The 19,034-nt window shown below is 26.8% G+C and overlaps 1 protein-coding gene across 1 annotated transcript in view; it reads left to right on the top strand.

Moving 5' to 3' along the window:
- The window catches only part of LOC100215633 (NBAS subunit of NRZ tethering complex), a 142,019-nt gene that overhangs the window by 49,194 nt on the left and 73,791 nt on the right, over positions 1-19,034 (top strand). The window contains exons 13-22 of the mRNA XM_065796126.1: positions 5,511-5,579; positions 6,011-6,139; positions 6,460-6,505; positions 7,065-7,120; positions 7,582-7,634; positions 8,098-8,188; positions 9,328-9,453; positions 10,265-10,320; positions 15,407-15,476; positions 15,697-15,822. Coding sequence (XP_065652198.1) covers positions 5,511-5,579; positions 6,011-6,139; positions 6,460-6,505; positions 7,065-7,120; positions 7,582-7,634; positions 8,098-8,188; positions 9,328-9,453; positions 10,265-10,320; positions 15,407-15,476; positions 15,697-15,822 — 822 coding nt within the window. The remainder of the gene's footprint in view (positions 1-5,510; positions 5,580-6,010; positions 6,140-6,459; positions 6,506-7,064; positions 7,121-7,581; positions 7,635-8,097; positions 8,189-9,327; positions 9,454-10,264; positions 10,321-15,406; positions 15,477-15,696; positions 15,823-19,034) is intronic.

Here is a 19,034-nt window from a genome sequence, read left to right as displayed (position 1 = left end):
AACTTGTGCACTTATTAAGTAAGTTATTGAACTTTATTAACTAAATCATATTCAAACTATTTGTAATCACCATGAAAAGGTCTACTTGGATAGATTTGATACTTTGTATGACAGAAGCTTTTTTTGTGATCAATTTAACAAACAAAGTTAAATTAAGAAGTACTTAAAAATAAATTGACTTGATTAATTCTTTTAAAGATAATGGCTTATTTAATGTTTTATCATTTTGTTACTTTTTAGAATTTATCAGAGTAATCAGATGTTGCGAAGGAGTTTGATTTAATACCTAGTCATAAACTTTGTACAAAATGTGGAAAAATATTGTACTTAAAAAATAAAAAAGAATATCAAGTAAGCGATTCATGCCATAAAGATAATGATTTTAATAAGACTAACATTTTAAAAGAAAACTTTAATTCAAGCATTAATAGCCTTGGTTGTTTACCTCTAAAACTAGTAGCTCATAAAGACAGGGTCAGCTATGCAAAAAGAAAGATGAATAAAATCCTGCAACCAAAAAGAAAATAGCAGCTGTTTTGGTGATTTTACCAGATTTAATAAAGAAAAATAAAAGAGTTGTGTTGTGAACAAGACTTGGACTCACTAATAGAATTAATTAAAACAAAGTTTAATGTTTCTTCAAAATCAGAAAAACTTAAATTAGAGACTTTGGTTCCTGAGAGTTGGCACATTATACAAAAAACTATTTTTCTACTTCCCTAAGAATGATAAAAGCTGCAAAGTGTTTGAAACAAATGCATGGCATAATGGTAGATTTATCTAAAAAAAAAGGTAAATCTATTATTGAGAAAGTAAAAGTTCAAGTTCATCAATTTTACCAATCAAATGATTACTCTTGAATGTGTTTAGGTATGAAACAGTTTGTCTCAATCCAAATTGGTGGTAAAAGACAACATTTTCAAAAAAGACTTCTATTAGTAAATATAAAATAACTTTATTTAGAGTTCATTAAAATTTCCTTTGACATCAAGATTAGGTTTTCTAAGTTTTGTGAACTTCAAAGTGGTGTATTACTATTGGAGGTGCTTCAGGTCTCCATCCAGTATTTGTTTGTTAGTACAACCAGAATGCAAAACTTTTAGCATTAAAAATACTGGATATTTAAGACTATAATGACCTCTTGACATTAGTTGTATGTGACTTAACAAATCGAGACAACATGCTGCAAAGCTGCTATAACTGCCCAGACACCAACACACTAAAATCTCACTGCTTTGTTTGATAAGCACAGCATGGAAGAGATCACTTTTAATCAGTGCCAAAAAGCCAACAAAAAATATGAAATAGTTCCAGTAACTTTTGTTACTGGAACTATTTGTTAACTGATTTTATTGAAAATCAGTGGATGATTTTATTGAAAAAGCTTGTCAACAATTAGACCAATTGAGACACCACCACTATATAGCCAAAAATCAAGCAGCGTGTTCGCAGCATCTAAAAATAACATTACCAAGTAATGATATTTTAGTATTACTAGACTTTGCTGAAAATTACAGTTTTTCAATTCAAGATACAGTACAAGGTTTCCATTGGAACAAAAGTCAAGCAACATTGTTTTTTATTTAGTATATGGAAAGAAAATAAGTTAAAATGTAAAAGTGTTTGTATTATTTCAGATCATTTGCAACACAATACAAACTCAGTTCATTGTTTCATTTGTGAAGTAATAAGACATTTAAAAGAGTTGATGCCTTACTTTAACCACTGCATTTATTTTAGTGATTGTAAGTGTTCACAAGACAAAACTAATAAAAACATATCTAGCTTATGTAACCACAAACAAGATCATGAGGTATCTGCAGAATGGTTATTTTTTGCCACATCCATGGAAATAGTGATTGTGATGGTGTTGGGGGCTCTGTCATAAGTCTTCAAGTGGCAATTTACAATCACTAACAGATCCTATCAATTCACCTGAAAAAATGTATGATGGGTGTAGATAAAATATCAAAAGAATATATTTTCAATACATTTCAAATGATGCAGTTGTATTAAATTGCATAAAGTTCAAATTAGAAGAGCATTATACTACTCATAACTACTTGTTCAACAATTCCAAGAACAAGAAACCTTACACAAGAAATTTTATACCACAATTTATACCACTACTTTACAGATGGGACAGATGTCATTTGATAATATGCATATTTATGTAAGTGTTTCTACAACGCAGAATAGACTTTTCTTTCACCAGGAATTAATATAACATGTGTTTATGATGCATAATGGTATTTGGGCAATATTTTGAAAACATCTGAAGAAAATTATGATATTCAATAATCAAGTTCATGAAGCAGTCTATTTCCTTTAACACTTTGGCCACATTAAGAAAAATTTTTCTGGGTTCCAATAATGCATGTTTTATGCAAAATTTTATCTTTAAAAGTTCAATCAACAACTGGTAGATGCTATGAACTATCAGCTCAAGAAAAAACTGAATTATTATATTTGAACAATAGCATAAATAGCATAATCAAATAACAATATATAATATAAAATTATTATAAATTTGATTCATTCGTTTTTAACTTCATATAGTTATTTAGCAAAAGTTGATTTTAAAGCTTAAAATAATAAATTGATTTGATTGTTTATTACATAATAATATTTTTTATTACATAATCAACTTGAGCATTGCGTTAAAAAGCCAAACAATTCTTATAACTTGTTGTATAAGTTGTAATCTTAATTTAAGCATGATAATCAATTAAGTCAAATTAATGGGAAGGGGTGGAACAGTGAATGGATTTGAAAAAATGTTACAAAATTTATAATCATGGTATTAAATATTAGGTAAATTAGTCTAAAAGTCTTTCTTTTCATTTTTACCTAATAAGGTACTTATAAGTTTTATATGTAGTCTTTTTACTGTCTAACATCATAAACTAAATGTCACAAGTTTTATATGTGTATGTTTAGTGGTGTGTTTGACCATAAAGGCACTTCATACATCAGACATAAAACTCGAGACATTGTGTAAGAAGAAGTGTTCAATTACAATTTTTTTCTAAGTTCTGGGCAAAAATGTGCATGTTAAAAAATGAATGAAACGGCAGAAGGGGCAGGGAAAAGCTAGGGCTATTTAAGAACTGTTTTTAATTCAGGATTAATTTAAGACTTGTTTCTAGTACTGATTATGATATACTTTTAAATTTCTACATACTTTGTATTACTATATAAAAACTAAAGTACAACAATAACTCTATTTTTATTGTTTTAAATACATTTTGAGCAAATTTCATTGTTCTGGTTTTGTAACTTCCCCATGAGTACCCACTATTTTTTTAATTATGAAAATCACTGTAATAAAGCCTATTAAATCAGTAGAAGAAATAAAATCTTATTAAAACTAGTATTGATCCTAGATTATCGGTGGTTTGAAGTGGAGGTACATTTTCTTTCATGGACTTCTAAAAATGGCTGCAGTTAAGTTTTAGCTGCAGCCATTTTAGGTTTATTAGGTAGCCATTATGGATATAATGTGACATTCAAAAATTCAATGTCAAAGTTTTACTAAAGTAAGTCTAGAGTTGTATATAAAAAAAAACTAGAAAATTTTCTGAAATTTGTTTTTAAAATATAGAGCTTCAAAGTATGAACAAAACCTGTTTTCGCTACTTAAGTTTTTATTTTTGGTAAAATAAGAAATTTCAAATCACCATAACTCATGAACCACAAAAGATTTTATACTGAAATTTTAAGGAGTTGCTTTACTCATTGATATAAACCAACTCACCAAATTTCATCAAAATCTGAAGGGGTCCATGTTGAAATCCCAAAATTTTGGTCAATTTGGCATGGATTAACCCATAAGTGCTTTGCATTGTTAGATATTATGTTGTTTTTTTTTATTATGTTTTTAATTATATTTATTTCATGAATTAAATAATAACTACAATAAGTAGTTTTTAAAATGTAATATAATAATATATAATATTTATATAATAATAATAAATAATATTTATATAATATTTATCTAGTGATATCTAAAGAATCCAACTTGAGTTAACAACATTTAGAAACCTTGAAAAAAGAGTCTACCATTCACCATTGCTGTCTAGGCAAACAATGTTAGGTATTTTAAAACACCTTTGCGAGCAGAAAAATAAAAATCTGAAAAAAGATTTTCACTATTTTTGTTTATCTATGCTATTATTGCCTTGTGTCCTCATCTTGAAGCATCAAAAAGCATTAATGCGTATTTAAACTTGAATTGAAATTTTGTATAATATACAACATTAGGCGATAAGGTGATGTACTAAAATCAACTGCATGATGCTAAACTAAAGTTAGACAAGAGGCTAAGAAATAAACTTGGAGAAAAGAAAATGTGGGAATCTTAACAAAATGTTCAAAATGGCAAACAATTTCTTTACAAAACTGATAATAGCTGTCTAGTTAGATTTTTTTTTAGTTTTTCAACATTAATGTTGCAAATACATGGATGGCTTTGCTATATAAGATTATTAATGTCTCTACTATTGACAGTTTCAAAGAAAAACTAAACAAGCATTTAATATAGTTACCACATCACATTATTTTTTTTTTTGCTCTAACTATATGACTATATGACCTAACATGTTAACTAATGATGAGTTTACAATTTACCTCTGCTTTGCATTATTTAGTTATGACAATGTAACGATTTAATCAAATAATAGTGTAAAAGGTGTAAAGGAGTAAAGGGTCCTACCATCTCTTGAAAATATTAATAAAAAAATAAGACATTTAAAAATAGCCGCTTAAAAAAACACGATACACTTTAAAATTAGTAACAAAAAAATCAGACTAAAAAAAGTCTTTTGAATTGTTAAATTTTGCAATATTGACTGAGAGATAAAATTGTTGTTGAGCCAAAAAATTTTTACAATTGCTATAAAAGTATTGAGTTGACTGAGTTGATTAGTACCACCAAACAAATTCATTAAGTAATTAATTTGATTAAGTTCACACCCCTCCCCCTTACTATGGGCATTGCATTGATATCCTTATGAAATTGATAGCAGGTGCCAACTTAGCTATAACTTTTTTAGCCACTGCATGGCTAAAGTTTGGAGTGCTATCCTAGACAGTGTTGTAAATGTCACTTACCAAGTTCAAAACAAAGTTTTATTACCAAGTTCAAAGCAAACCACTGTCTAAAATATTTATGACATGAATTATTTTTCATTAATGGTTTGATACTCTTATGCTTCCTAGTTAATGATGAGCTTATGATTTGGGTATCGATTCTTAATAATAACAGTATATTGTAATAACTTGATATGTTATTAAAATATACTGTTATTACAATCATTTCATTAGAATCTTGGATTGAATTAGTGATGAATAAAATTATATTATTAAAAATCATAAAAATATGTTAAATATCTTTATTATTTATTTAAAAAATGTTTATATTTTGATCTTATTTTTGTGTACTTTTTGTGTATTTCTTCTATATACGTTTTATGTTTCCAATATTATTTTCATAAAATATTATTTTTCAGGTTTCTCGAAAAGAGTTAATCCAAATGCTTGCACGCATTAGAAAATCTCGTCAACAAAATTATTTATTGGTAATATATATTATATTAAATTTTATATTATTATATAATATATTATATTAAATTTTATATTATTATATAATATATTAAACTAAATTTTATATTATTATATAATATATTATATTAATTTATTATTGGTAATATTTTATAATAAATTAGCTAGTAACTAGTTATGAAAATTTTAAAATTGTTTTCAAAATCTTGAGCTTATTTAGAAAGTTATAAATATGAGAAAGTTTAATAATAAGAAAGAGTTGGGAAGAGTTTTCTTAACTCATGAAACAAAGTCAAAAATGGAGAAAATAGCTTTACATAGATGTACACCTTTTGTAGTGAAGAAATCTTATGCATTCTTATAGCACAACCTTTTTTATTTTACTTGTTTATTAAATATATTTTGCGTATTAAAAGTATTTCTTTATATTAGATTTATTTTTTTAAAGGATAGCATATACAAAATTTGTTTATCATCTGATTCCTCTACACTTGTCTCACTTCATTTAAATGGTAGAATTAGTCTTTGGCAAGTTCCATCAATGAAATTAATAAGGACATGGAATAAATCTGAGCAGGTCTATTTTTAATATATATTATTTAAAGTAATAAACATTATTTTGAGATAAAATTAAGTTTTGAAATTCTGAGGTTGGCAAAAAAAGGCTGACATAAGGCACTGTCAGCATTGCCAGATGCTGACCTTAATTTCAAGGGCTGTATAATATATATATATATATATATATATATATATATATATATATATATATATATATATATATATATATATATATATATATATATATATATATATATATATATATATATATATATATACATATATATTACATAATTTATACATCAATATTTAATGCATTTTTTTTATATTTATTGTTAGCCAATAAGTGGAAAAGTTCATAGGAGCTCCAGCCTTAAAAGTCTAGGTATGTGTACTTTATCTGTAAACAAATGTTTTTTTTTAAGTCTTATTAAATTACTTTATACTTAAAAGTAATACCCTTATCTCTTAAAAAAAAAAGTAGATATTAAAATAATTAGTCTGTTTGGCATTTATTTGTTTACATATCTACTTAAATGACTGGAGAATCAGAATTTTTTTTCACAAGAACATAAACTCTAGTTTCCTGTCAAGGTAGTAATGTTGATTGGTCAAGTCTTATGACTTGACCAATCAACAATTACTACTCCAAATTTAACAAGCTTAGAAGTATGTGGTAGAGTTTATTTATTTAATAGTTACTCTATAAGCAGCAAAATTGTAACAATAAAGTAAACAATTGTGTTATCATACTAAACAGTTGTAAGATTATAGTAAGTAATTGTAACATTATAGAAAGCAAATGATTATAAAAACCATCAGATGTTACATTATTTCATAGATTTTAACAAATGTTAATGTTAGAAATAAGAAACAGGCTCAGTTTAAAAAAAAAATGATTTAATTTTGATAAAATTATTACAAAAGTATTTTATTTTTTTCAGCTACATTAGGAGATGATTCTCACACAGTTGTTGAGGTTGATTGGTGGTCTCCAAAAGTATGTTATAATTATTTTAATTATTTTTGATTGTTTCGATTATTCAAAGTTTAATTATTGACTTCAATAATGTCTGATTACATTTTTGATCAGATGATCAAAATAGTTTTCTGATTCATTTTTTTAAAGTTTACTTTTAGTCTCATTGTTAATCAGTTCAAGATGAGCATTAAAAATAAAACAAACACTATTTTAAGTTTGAATTAAGTCTTGTGAAGGAAAAGTTTTTGATAATGTTCAGTATTTTAGTGTTATTAAATGAAACATTACTTAGTATGCCATCAACAAACTAGAAAATTCAACACAAGATTTTTTTATATTGATAAAGGACAAGATTTTTTTTATCTGAGTTAAACTTTAAAATACAGTATGTGTTTATAAATTTAATATCCAGTTAATGTTGTAGCTAGTGTCATTTATAATATTATTAGTATTGTAAATAATAATTTTATTGTTGTTAGGAACTAATTTTGGCTTGTGCTAATGGAAATCTGACTATATCTTCTATCAAAACGTTAGTGAAACATTTTTTGATTTTGTTTTTGATTTTAATTTTTTTTATTGCTGTATTTTTATGTTTTACTTTATTTTATGCTTTTATCAAATAATTTTTGTCAATATTTTAGAATTTTTTTAAGTTTATTTTTAATAAATTATAAACAATTTTTATTTAATAAAAGTTGAATTCATGTATGGAGAAAAAAAATGTTCTTTTTATATTGCGATCACTTTGATACACTGACATTTATAGTTCTATAATAGTAGATGCTTTCATCTATAATAGAGGATGCTTCTATCTAAATAGGGAATGCACCCATAACTATTAAAATATTGTCCTTTTTGTTACAATAATAATAATAGTTTTATGTTATTTATAAAAAAAAAGGTTTTGAAGCAGATGTTTGACTTTTTAGCTTGCAAGTTATGACTTTTAATTTATCTTTTTTTATTTATCTGATATTTTAATTATTTTTTAGACTATCTAATTTGCTGGGTGATTTACCCGAGCGATTTGATCCATACCCTGTTGTAAGTCATGTAGTAGCAGGATGTGCTTTGATTCTTGAGGTATAAGATTTTTTATTCAAAAATTTTGCCAATTGATTTCTTATTTTAAAAACAAACAATAAAATATTTTAATATTTATTTTTCTGAATGTTTTGAATTTTTTAATAATTATGTTAACTTAATAATGTTCTTTAAAATATTTATTTTTTTTGTATGTTTTTCTTTCAAATCTATATCATTATTTATTATATTATATCATTCAAGAATTTTTTTCATTCTTCATCTATAAATTATCCTTATATTTAAAAAGATTATACTTAAGTGAAATATGAGGTTTATACATAATTAACCTTTGATTATTTAGTTGCTTTGTTATTTTTCTTGCTTTAACTCATGTACCTGTAACATTTAGTATTTATATTTTTGCGTATTTATTTGTAATTTGTTTAGTTGTTACATATTTTATGTAAACACTTAACATATTTTTTATATATATTTTATATATTTTATATATATATATATTTATATATATATATATATATATATATATATATATATATATATATATATATATATATATATATATATATATATATATATATTTGCTCCAACATCAGACTTTTAGTATAGCTATTATTTTTGGACTTAAAATTTTATTTTTATTCCCCAACAATTTGTTTTTAAACCAAGTAAAATCACATAAAGTGGTGTATACATGTAATATTAGCTTGCGAACTTAAAACTAATTAAAATCACATAAAGTGGTGTATATATGTAGTATTAACTTATGAACTTAGTTCTGGATAAAATGAGTCATTAATATATAAATGATTAATAATAGAATCATTAATAAAAGAGTCCATATAAAGTTATTTGCAGGAAAATAAGTTCATTTTTTTAATATTTATCTTTTTATGAAATTTTATATATTTCGAGTTTTTATTTAAGATTTCACTCACTTAGTAAAAGTATTTCCAGATAATTTACTATAGTTATGTTTAGATGACAAAATTTACTTAAAGTACTTGCAAAAATAATCCATACTAATATAGAAGTAATTTAATATATAATTAGTTTTAATCCCTAATTAACAGTTCATATAGTTTTTTGTCCTATACTTAATTTTTTAGAAGCTGAGGAAAAAAGTTATACATTAAAAAATTTTTTTTTATACATTGTTATTTTTTTAAATATTTTAGTGTGACAAAATTGTAAAAGAAACCGCAGCTCAGTTACCTGAATCTCCAAATAGTTCTTGGTTGAGCGAAACAGATGATGATCATTCTGTGTCTATAAAGTTTAAAGCGCAAGAAATTGTAAAACAGGTTAATAAATTATATCAGTTTAATTTTTTATCTTAAACTTTTTTTTTTTTAGAGTTACGAAGTGATATTAGTGTTTGTTGTTTTTCCAGTAATAAAACTCTAATACCAATCTGCACACAAAAAAATTTAATTTTTGTATTTCTTTAAGGTCTTTAACCTTATTGTTTAAAGTTTGTTTGCTATAAAAAGTTATTTAAATGAGTAGTTAGCTAATTAATGCTAATATTAGTTTTTTTAATGTTTTTATTTATTAAATCTTTATAAACCCCAGATTATATTTCATTGTAGATTATATTTCATTGTAGATAGTAAACATATGGTAGTTTTTCATTTTATTATGCAAATGAACATTTCATTGTTTTGCATATATAAATGTTTGAAAATTTCATTGTATTGCACATATGAAAATTTGAAAAATGTCTGGTTATTTTTAATGTCTGGCGAAGACCATCGTAACAAATAATATCTATAACAGTCACATGTCTTATTTTAGCATGTAGTTATAATATCTTTTGCTTATGTAAAATATCTCAAAATAACACTCAAAAAACAGAGTATAATTAATTAAATATTGCATTAAATAGCATAATAATGATTTTAATATTTACTAATGATTTCATATATCCTTGTGATTTTCTTGTGGTAATGATTGCATGATTGAAAACATTGTAACCTTAATTTTGTTTGTGTGTTTAACTTTAGTAAATTAGAGTGTTTTTCTTTTTAGATTTTTTTTTTGTTCTCTTTTTCATCATTATTACTTTTAATCTCTTTCATCATTATTATTTATGTTTTTTATTTATGTTTTTAGGCACTTTACTTCTTAACAGAAGCAGAAAGATTTCAGCCAAGCTTAAAGAAACCTAGGTATGTAACCTAGTAAACCTAGGTAAAAAGATTAACATTTAAACTTGGTCTATTTTGTAGGTTAAAAAAATATTTTTTGATAATATTGTTAATTGATAATTGTTTAAATAATAAGGAGCATTGAAGATTTTCTTATTTGAATTAAAATAAAATCATAAAGTTATTAAACACAAATAATAATTTTTTTTTGGAAAAAAGTGCACCATCTAGAACTCGGTTACCAAGTCACTAGGTCTATTATGACCAAATTTAAAAGAATTTTTTATATAAAAGGTAATAAGTGCTTGGTGTATAACTTTTTTTGTTTTTTTGAAAATTTTCATTTTTTTCATTTTTTTTTTTAAATTTTAATATATCAATCTCTTTCTGTTAAACATTTATTGTAATAAAAGTTATATGCTGTAAAATATGTTCCATATATTAAAGAATTATGGGCAGAAAGGTTGAGAAAATATAATGAGCTCCTAAAATCTGATTTAGCTGGGTTTTAGTTAAATTTCTATTAAATTTTTTTCTGTGGTTTCGGGCAACCAACAACACATTCTGCTTCATTTCTTCATTTCAGTATGACAATAAAGTCTTGGATCAACTTTATATTCCTTTCTGCACAATTATTAGTGACTTATTTTTTGCAAACAATTTAAATTTGTCCAAAAGAGAAAAGTCCTCCTTTGCAGCTAACTCAACCTGGGAATGGATAACATAGGCTAGGGGAAACAAGACTCAGCTCTGATTACCAACTAAATCTGATAGTGTTGAACACTGTGTGATTACAGGCATTTTAGGTTTATTCTTAATGAACTCCTTAGGAATTGGAAACTCTAAAACTTTTTGCAGTATAGGATATTTTTTACTTAAATACATCCTTGAAAGCTGATATATCATTTACTGGTACTTTAATACTCAAAGACTTTTTGAAGAACCGAGGACAGCATGTTAGAGATATAAATAAAGAAGCTGTCTGAACCATCTTCTTCTCTCTTTTATTCATTATGCTTGAGATGTCCTTTGTGATTTTTAATGTAAGCAAATAAGTTGCGTCTTCCATAAACCTTGCTTCATGGTAAGGTCCTGGCTGATGAAATTTTATAGCAGGAATATGTCCACCAAGGTAAACTTGAGTTAACAAAGATGTTTGTAGTCTCCTTTCTTGAAAACATTTTTATTTAGTGCAGTCTCCCCAAACTTTGCTATATTTTAGATAGGTGATCTAACCGCTAAAGAAGTCCATTTAAACCTAACCAGATTATGTATTGAGGTGCAATTTTCTTACAGGTAACTGTCAGATCATTTTTGTTTTCTAGCTGTCTAAAAAGTTTCCCATCAAAATGGACGATTTTTTCCTTCAACAAGATCAACAAGATTCTGTCGTAGTGTTTCATGTAAAGAAATCATATATTCAAAAAATAAAGATATAAAAAAAATATACTTGTTTACTTTAGGGAATAATAATTACCAAGATTTTCAATAATTTTGTATCTTTTTCTATGTAGAATAGATCTTGGTACATTTATTTCATGCAAATTAACATCAGCTTTATTGTAGATAGCAGAAATTATAGCAGCCTGGGGTCTAACACCAATTCTATACCGAACACTGACAGCAGAAGTAGCTTTAATTAGTTCATCAGGTGTTAATTCTAAAATTATTTTTGACTTTTTTTGATTCGGACACATCAAAGAATCAGTGGTTTCTTCAAATTGAAACTTTCAAACGGGTCAACAGTATCTTCAAACTTGCTTTGTCCATTGAAAACTCCGTCTGTGCTTTTCTTGTATGTTGACTTCTTTGATATGTTAAACATTTGCACATTCATCTTGTTGAGAGGGATTTTCTCAGTTGCGTTTGTGTTTTCTTATCATTCAACAGCTTAACTCTTTCATGTCTTTCCTCTCTCCACAAAATCTTAAGTTCAAACTCTTCATCTAGTCCTTTCTTTTTATTATATTTCTTTGTGAGTCTAAGGATCCTTTCACTGAAAAATATTACATAGTTGAAATTACCACAGAATTAAGTTCGTAAAGCATAGTGTAAAAATTTATTTGCAAAATTTACTTAACAGACCTTCCACTGACAATGTTGCATTTAAAACCAGTGTATTCTTTCTTTTTCTCTGGTCTATTTTTGGTTGATCTTTTTTTTGTCTGAATCATTATTTTTGAATGTATTTATTTATGAAACTAAAAATGTTAAACCATTTTAAATCTCATGTACGGATCAAAGTTTTATAAATAACAAATAGTAGTAAACACTAAAATAAAAATAATAAGTAAAAGATGACTACCTTATTAAAGAATAACTTCAAAATCGTGCTCATGACTAAAATCTTATTCATTTTTCATAGCAGGTGCATTTGAAATAATATAAACATAAAAAATAACAAAAATTGACAAATTTCAAAATTTTCAGGTTTTACACCAGACTCTTACATTTGTCTCGGATCAATATTTTTGATGTGTTTTGTCATTTTATATATAAGAACCAAGTTTTAGATAGCGTACAAAAATTTTTTTATTTTGGGACACCCTAGTATGCATAAATGTTCTATGAAATATAAACTTTATTATTTAAAAAGCATTTTTAAAAATGAGGTTAAACGAAGCTGAACAAGAATCTTTTTGAAAGCAAATCAAAATGTTTTTGTAAAGAAACCTAATATAAAAAAAAGTGAAATCGTAAATCATTTCAAAAAAGAAGGAAAGCAATAGCCCATAAGCGCAAGGTGTCTTGATTTTTGAAGCGCAAGGTGTCTTGAAAGAATTGAAACTGCTTAATCCTTTTTTGATTTTTTGGCTTCAACAGTGTGAGTTTAAGTTTAAGTTCGATTAATTGCATTAAATTAAAGCTACAAGAAATTGATTTAAATTTTTTACAGTTGCTTATGAAATGTGTCAAAACAAAGTTTAGATAAATTGCAGATGATTGTGTTTTTCATATAAGAAAAACTGAATTTTGTTAAAAGATAAATACTTTATTTTATAAAATATAGAATAATTATTTTGTTTTTTTATTTTATAAATAAGATGTTATTTATCCAATAACTTATGCACTGCCCATTATTGTTTGAGGTTAATATCATGTCGTTGAAATCTAATATTACATTGTTGAAAGTTAATATTGTGTCTTTAAAGTTAAAGTTAAACATGGTTTCGCATTTCAATAAGGACATTAAGTTGTAACTACAGTTAATTGTGTATCTACCTCAAAGTGTAATAAAAATAAAAGGAAGTTTTTTTTCATTCTGGAAACAAATAACTGTGATTTTGATTAAATGCTTCATGAGAAGAAGAAAAAAATGTTTTAGAAATTTTTTTGTTTATATTGGCCTTAAAACCCAATCCTAGAAAGATAGTAAAAAATAGTGAGAAAAAGATAGTGAAAGATATTAAACCATTGTATAGAGTAAAAGTACCACAAACTGGACAGTGCGCAAAAGCGGACACTTATCAAAAAAACTAAATATCTTCACTAAAAATAAAGATATTTGTAAAATTTTAAAAAAGTTTCAATTTTTAGTGTGTGGAAAATTATAGAATTTCAAAAAAAAATTATTCCGATGATTGCTTTAGTAAGATATTTAAGTTCAAACAAAATCTAACCCTAAAAATTAAACTTTTTTTTGGAAATTAGGCTCTTAAATTATAAATTAAATTTAATAGGTTATGTTTATAATTTTTTCTGTTTATTATTTTTTCGTTCTAATTGAATTTTTTTATTATGTTAAAGTTAATTTATTTTATTATTATTTCACACTGACTGAGTTTTTTCATTTTTAAGTTTTCACACTTTTGTGTTAATTAATTTTGTACTTTTGCACTTTAACTTCAACAATATAAGCAATGATGTATGAAGAAATGATGAGGAAATGATGTACTTTTGCGGTTACACAAAGTAACCGCAAAAGTGCATCATTTCAATTTCAAAAATCTGTAACTAAATTGAATTTACTAAACTTATAATGGCAAAAAATAAAACAAACGAGAAGCCTCACACTGAGAAGACAAAAAATGCATTGAATAAGATTGAAAATGGCAAGTTAAGCTTAAGAGGCACAGCTCAATTCTACTGCATACCAAAATCAAATTAATTTCGCCTGCAACTTCAATTTTAACTTTAAGTTTAACTTCTCAAGAAGAATTGGTGACTCATGTAAAAATCAGTCTTGAAATAGCTCTCTTGAAGTAATTTTAATTCCAAAACGCTTACAAGCATCCTGCAAAAAATGCCAGAAATATTAGAACAGTGGCTGATCAACCTTTTACAGAAGAAGCATGGTTAAACAAGTTAAGAGAAGACGTGAAGCTATTAAAACGAACATATGTTGATTTTGCAGCAGCAGAAGTAGAAACTCCTGCCAAGAAAGCTAAAAAAAATGTACAAAAAGTGCCCAAAGTTTTTCGAAAATGAAAAGTCAGAGATGCAAGGTTTATGGAAAACTTGTGAAAAATCTGGTTGCAGTTTGTGGCTTTGTGAACCTTGTCTCTTAAAAAGATATATAAAAGGCAAAGAATTCTTTTGCATGAAAAGTTGCAGATCCTAGTTTATAAATTTTTTATTTTTATTTCAAGCTCAAGCTTGCTTATGTTTTTTTATTTATTTTTTTCTAGTTTTTTCTTTTTGTATTATTATTATGTGTATATTTAAACAATAAAAATAAAAATATTGAATTTATCAATTTATCTATGTTTTTTTCATATAATTTGGAGCTGTCCGCTTTTAGGGAAAATTTTCGAAAAAGCGGACACTTTTAAAAAAAATAAAATCTTATTTTCTATAGAAACTTGAAATTAAATTTTATTTTTTTAAGCTGCAGAATTGCTTTAATAAACAACTATATTCCAGAGAAAAAAATCCTACAAATTCTCAATATTAAAAAAGTTGTTTAGCTTTTTGTTAAGAGTGTTCGGTGTACTTTAGTGTGTACTTTTACTCTAGTACTTTATAGTATTTATTTATATAATAATTTATAGTATTTATTTATTTATAACTAAACCTACTTGGATTTATTTATATTAAATACCTACTTGGTATTTAATTAGGGGACTACTTAAATTTTTATCTTTTGATAGTTTCTTTTTATCTTCAGGATTCTCACGAATGTTTATCGATTAATTTGTCTTAAATCGACAACTCCAGAAGAATTGTTCTCTAGAAAGGTTGTTTTTTTTTAGGTCTTATTTGGTAGAAACAACTTTTATATAAAATTTTTAAACATGTATATTTTCTTACCAGTTTTTAATAAGAATTACTTCTAGAATATTATAAAGAAACTTCTAGAATATTATAGAGAAACTTCTAGAATATTATGGAGAAACTTCTAGAATATTAGAAAGAAATATTTTTGTGTATTATAAGTATACTGTAAACTTCTTTTAGATAGAACAAGAACATTATGGAGAGGCATTAGAGTTAGCATTGCGGTTTAAATTAGGCACAGATCCAGTTTATCAAGCACAATGGAGAAAAAAGCCGGTTTCAAAGATAACTATACATGATTATTTAGTAAGTATTTGTGCGTAAAAATAATCTTTATAATTTCAAAAATTTTTTTTTTAATCTGACTTGTCAATTTAATTCATGCAGTAATGGTTTATTTATAAAATGCTTGCTTTGTAAATGAGAGGCACAAACCCAACATGTCTCTATTAAGAGGCACAAACCCATTATTTCCCTATTGAGAGGCACAACCCCATCATGTCTCTATTGAGAAACTCAAACTCTATGATGGTAGGCACAAATGTCTCTGTTTAGAGGTAAAAACCCACCATGTCTCTGGAATTAGAGTACTCAATTTGTTAATTTGTAATTTATTCATTGAAGTTTCTTTTTTTATAAGTTATATGTTGATAGAGATATAACAACACTAACAAGCAAAAATAAATTACAAAACAACATTTCTTGGGCTTTTTAAATATATTTATGTTCCCTCAGCCCATGGCAGCTATATAACATTTTCCATTTTGCCATGGACCTTGGGGAGGTAATTATGTTTAAAAAAAATTATAGTTAAAAAACAAAGTTTTTATTGCACACACAGTTATTTAATAACATCAAGTTAACTATTTGTGGCAGATTTTGAAGCAGAAATTTGAAGTAAAAATGAAATTAATTTTAATTAAAGCCTATAGCAAACCCCCTGCAGAGGCTAGGATTATTATATGCAGCTGTTACACTATTTTGCTGCTGTTTTTAATTATGATTACTTTTACTATTTTTCTGTAAAAATCTCAATTTTATCATTGCAAAAAAATGGGAGAAAAAAGATTTTCTAAAACTCATTATTTTATCAAATTTTTATCTCAATAGTAATGAAAGTTTCTCTCAATAGTAATGATCCAAAGATATTTTTATCTCAGTAGTAACGATCCAGAGACTTCTGAAAAATCTATTTTACAGTCATTATAAATTTAATATGCTCAAAAAACTGATGAGCAGGGACTATTTGACGAGATATTTCATTTAGAGGACAAAAGAAATGCATAAGAAAAGTAGGGATGTTGTTGGAGAAGACTCTACTAATGGGCTAGATAAGAAAATTATTTTAGGAACTTACAAATGAAAATGAGGTAAAAACAAGGTGGGGTATTTTAAGTTTAATTGGAACAAAGGTTTATCTGCAATGAATAAGGTTACCGGACCAGCAGAGATAACTTGTAGTAAAGTGAAATCCACTGTTATGTGGGCTCAGTTAGCTGGTCCTTTTAGTGCATTGGCTGAGATGTTAAAGACTTCAGGAAATGTGGGTGTCCGATAATTTTCAGATTTTTGCAATGCAATCGTATGTAAAGATATAATCCCAAATGATTGAATGTATAAATTGTACTTTTATTGAATTCAGAGAAGTCATAATAGAAAAAGAAAGTGTGGTGGAAAAATGGAGTTTGTTGGTAAGTTTTAATATTTTAGAAACAAGATGACTAAATTTATGATGATGATAATGAAGATAATGATGATGACGATGATGATGATGATGATGATGATGATGATGATGATGATGATGATGATGATGATGATGATGATGATGATGATGATGATGATGATGATGATGATGATGATGATGATGATGATGATGATGATGATGATGATGATGATGATGATGATGATGATGATGATGATGATGATGATGATGATGATGTTGATTGTATTAGTCAGATAATTCTACTGAAAGTAAGGGTAAATTGTTCGGCCATAGCAGGCCAGGTGGTAGACAAAAGTAAAAAAAAAATCTGTTATTCAAAGATGATATTTTTATATATCTTTTTGAAGCTAAATGGCATTATTAAAGTTGACATTATTATCATATTTGTATGATTACCATGTTGTTTGGATTAAAAGCTGTTGACAAAAAAGTATTTTTTTCATAAAACTATTAAAAATTTATTATTTTTTGTTACTAATATACATGAATTAATTTATAATTTTAAAACAGTCATTTGCTTAGTTAAATAAAATATCTTTTAAAGGATTGTAACAATATTTTGCATGTAAGTCAAGTGATTTAAATGATGATGTATTTAAAGTAAATTTTTTAGTTAAAATTTCACCAATATAATCAAATCGTTATCGTTTTAAATTTGAATTTTCATCCAGGAATGTCCAGATGGTCTTTATTAATTATTTTTACTAGTTAAATGAGTTAAATGAATCTAGTTTTATGAGGCAAAATAAATATATTTTAATTATTGGGTCTCATTGAGACTTAGCGATAGATTAGTGTTACAAACTAAATATTTACATAAAATATATATCAGGTAACCAAAAAAGTTCGTGCGGTTTTTCCGTATATAATAAAAACACACAAAACGACAAAAGTAAGTACATTTATTCATCAAAATAGTCACCATTAGCATCTAAAACCTTTTCCCAACGTAAAACAAGCTTATTTATTCCGCTTCTAAAAAATTCTCAGTCCTTTGAGTCTATAAAAGCTTTCAACTCCATTTCAACCGCGTCCTGGTCTCGGAACTGCTGTCCTTTTAAATGATTTCCCAGGGAAAGGAAAAAATGGAAATCAGTAGGGGAGAGGTCTGGCGAGTATGGTTGATGAGGCAAACTCTCCCAACCAAGGCTTTGGAGCTTGTCCTGAGTCACGCGAGCGGTGTGCGGTCTCGCGTTGTCATGGAGAAGCAGAACTCCTCTCCTGTGCACCAGTGCAGGCTGCTTTACAAGCAACAGGTCGTGAACTCGTTGCAGCTGTGCTGAGTAGACCAGTCCAGTAATGGTTTGGCCTGTTGGGAGCAGCTCGTAATGCACCACACCAGCTGTAGTCCACCAAATGCAGAGCAAAACCTTGTGCTCGTGGAGATTGGGCTTGGGTGTCTTTGGGATGGGGTCATCGGGGGACAACCAATGATAGCAACGCTTGGTATTGTTGTACACAATCTATTTTTCGTTGCATGTCAATAAACGATCAAGAAAAGGCTCAACATTGTGGCGTGATAAGAGTGATGTGCAGATCGTAAGCCGTTGCTTCTTGTTGTCGATCGACAATTTGTGCGGAACCCACCGACTCAGCTTCCACGCTTTCCCAATCGCATGCAAATGCAGGCGGATGGTTTCAACACTCACAGCAAACCTCACTGCAAGTTCTTGGCAAGTTTGGCTGGAGTCAGACTCGACAGCGTCCTTCATTTCATCCTCATCAACCAACAATGGGCGTCCAGAATGTGGCAGGTCTTCGATGGACTCATCTCCCGAAGAGAATCGCTGAAACT

This window comes from Hydra vulgaris, chromosome 04, assembly GCF_038396675.1.
Source record: "Hydra vulgaris chromosome 04, alternate assembly HydraT2T_AEP".
Classification (NCBI taxonomy): domain Eukaryota; kingdom Metazoa; phylum Cnidaria; class Hydrozoa; order Anthoathecata; family Hydridae; genus Hydra; species Hydra vulgaris.
The sequence above is the reverse complement of the archived record's forward strand: the minus strand, read 5'-3'. Positions and strand labels throughout refer to the sequence as shown.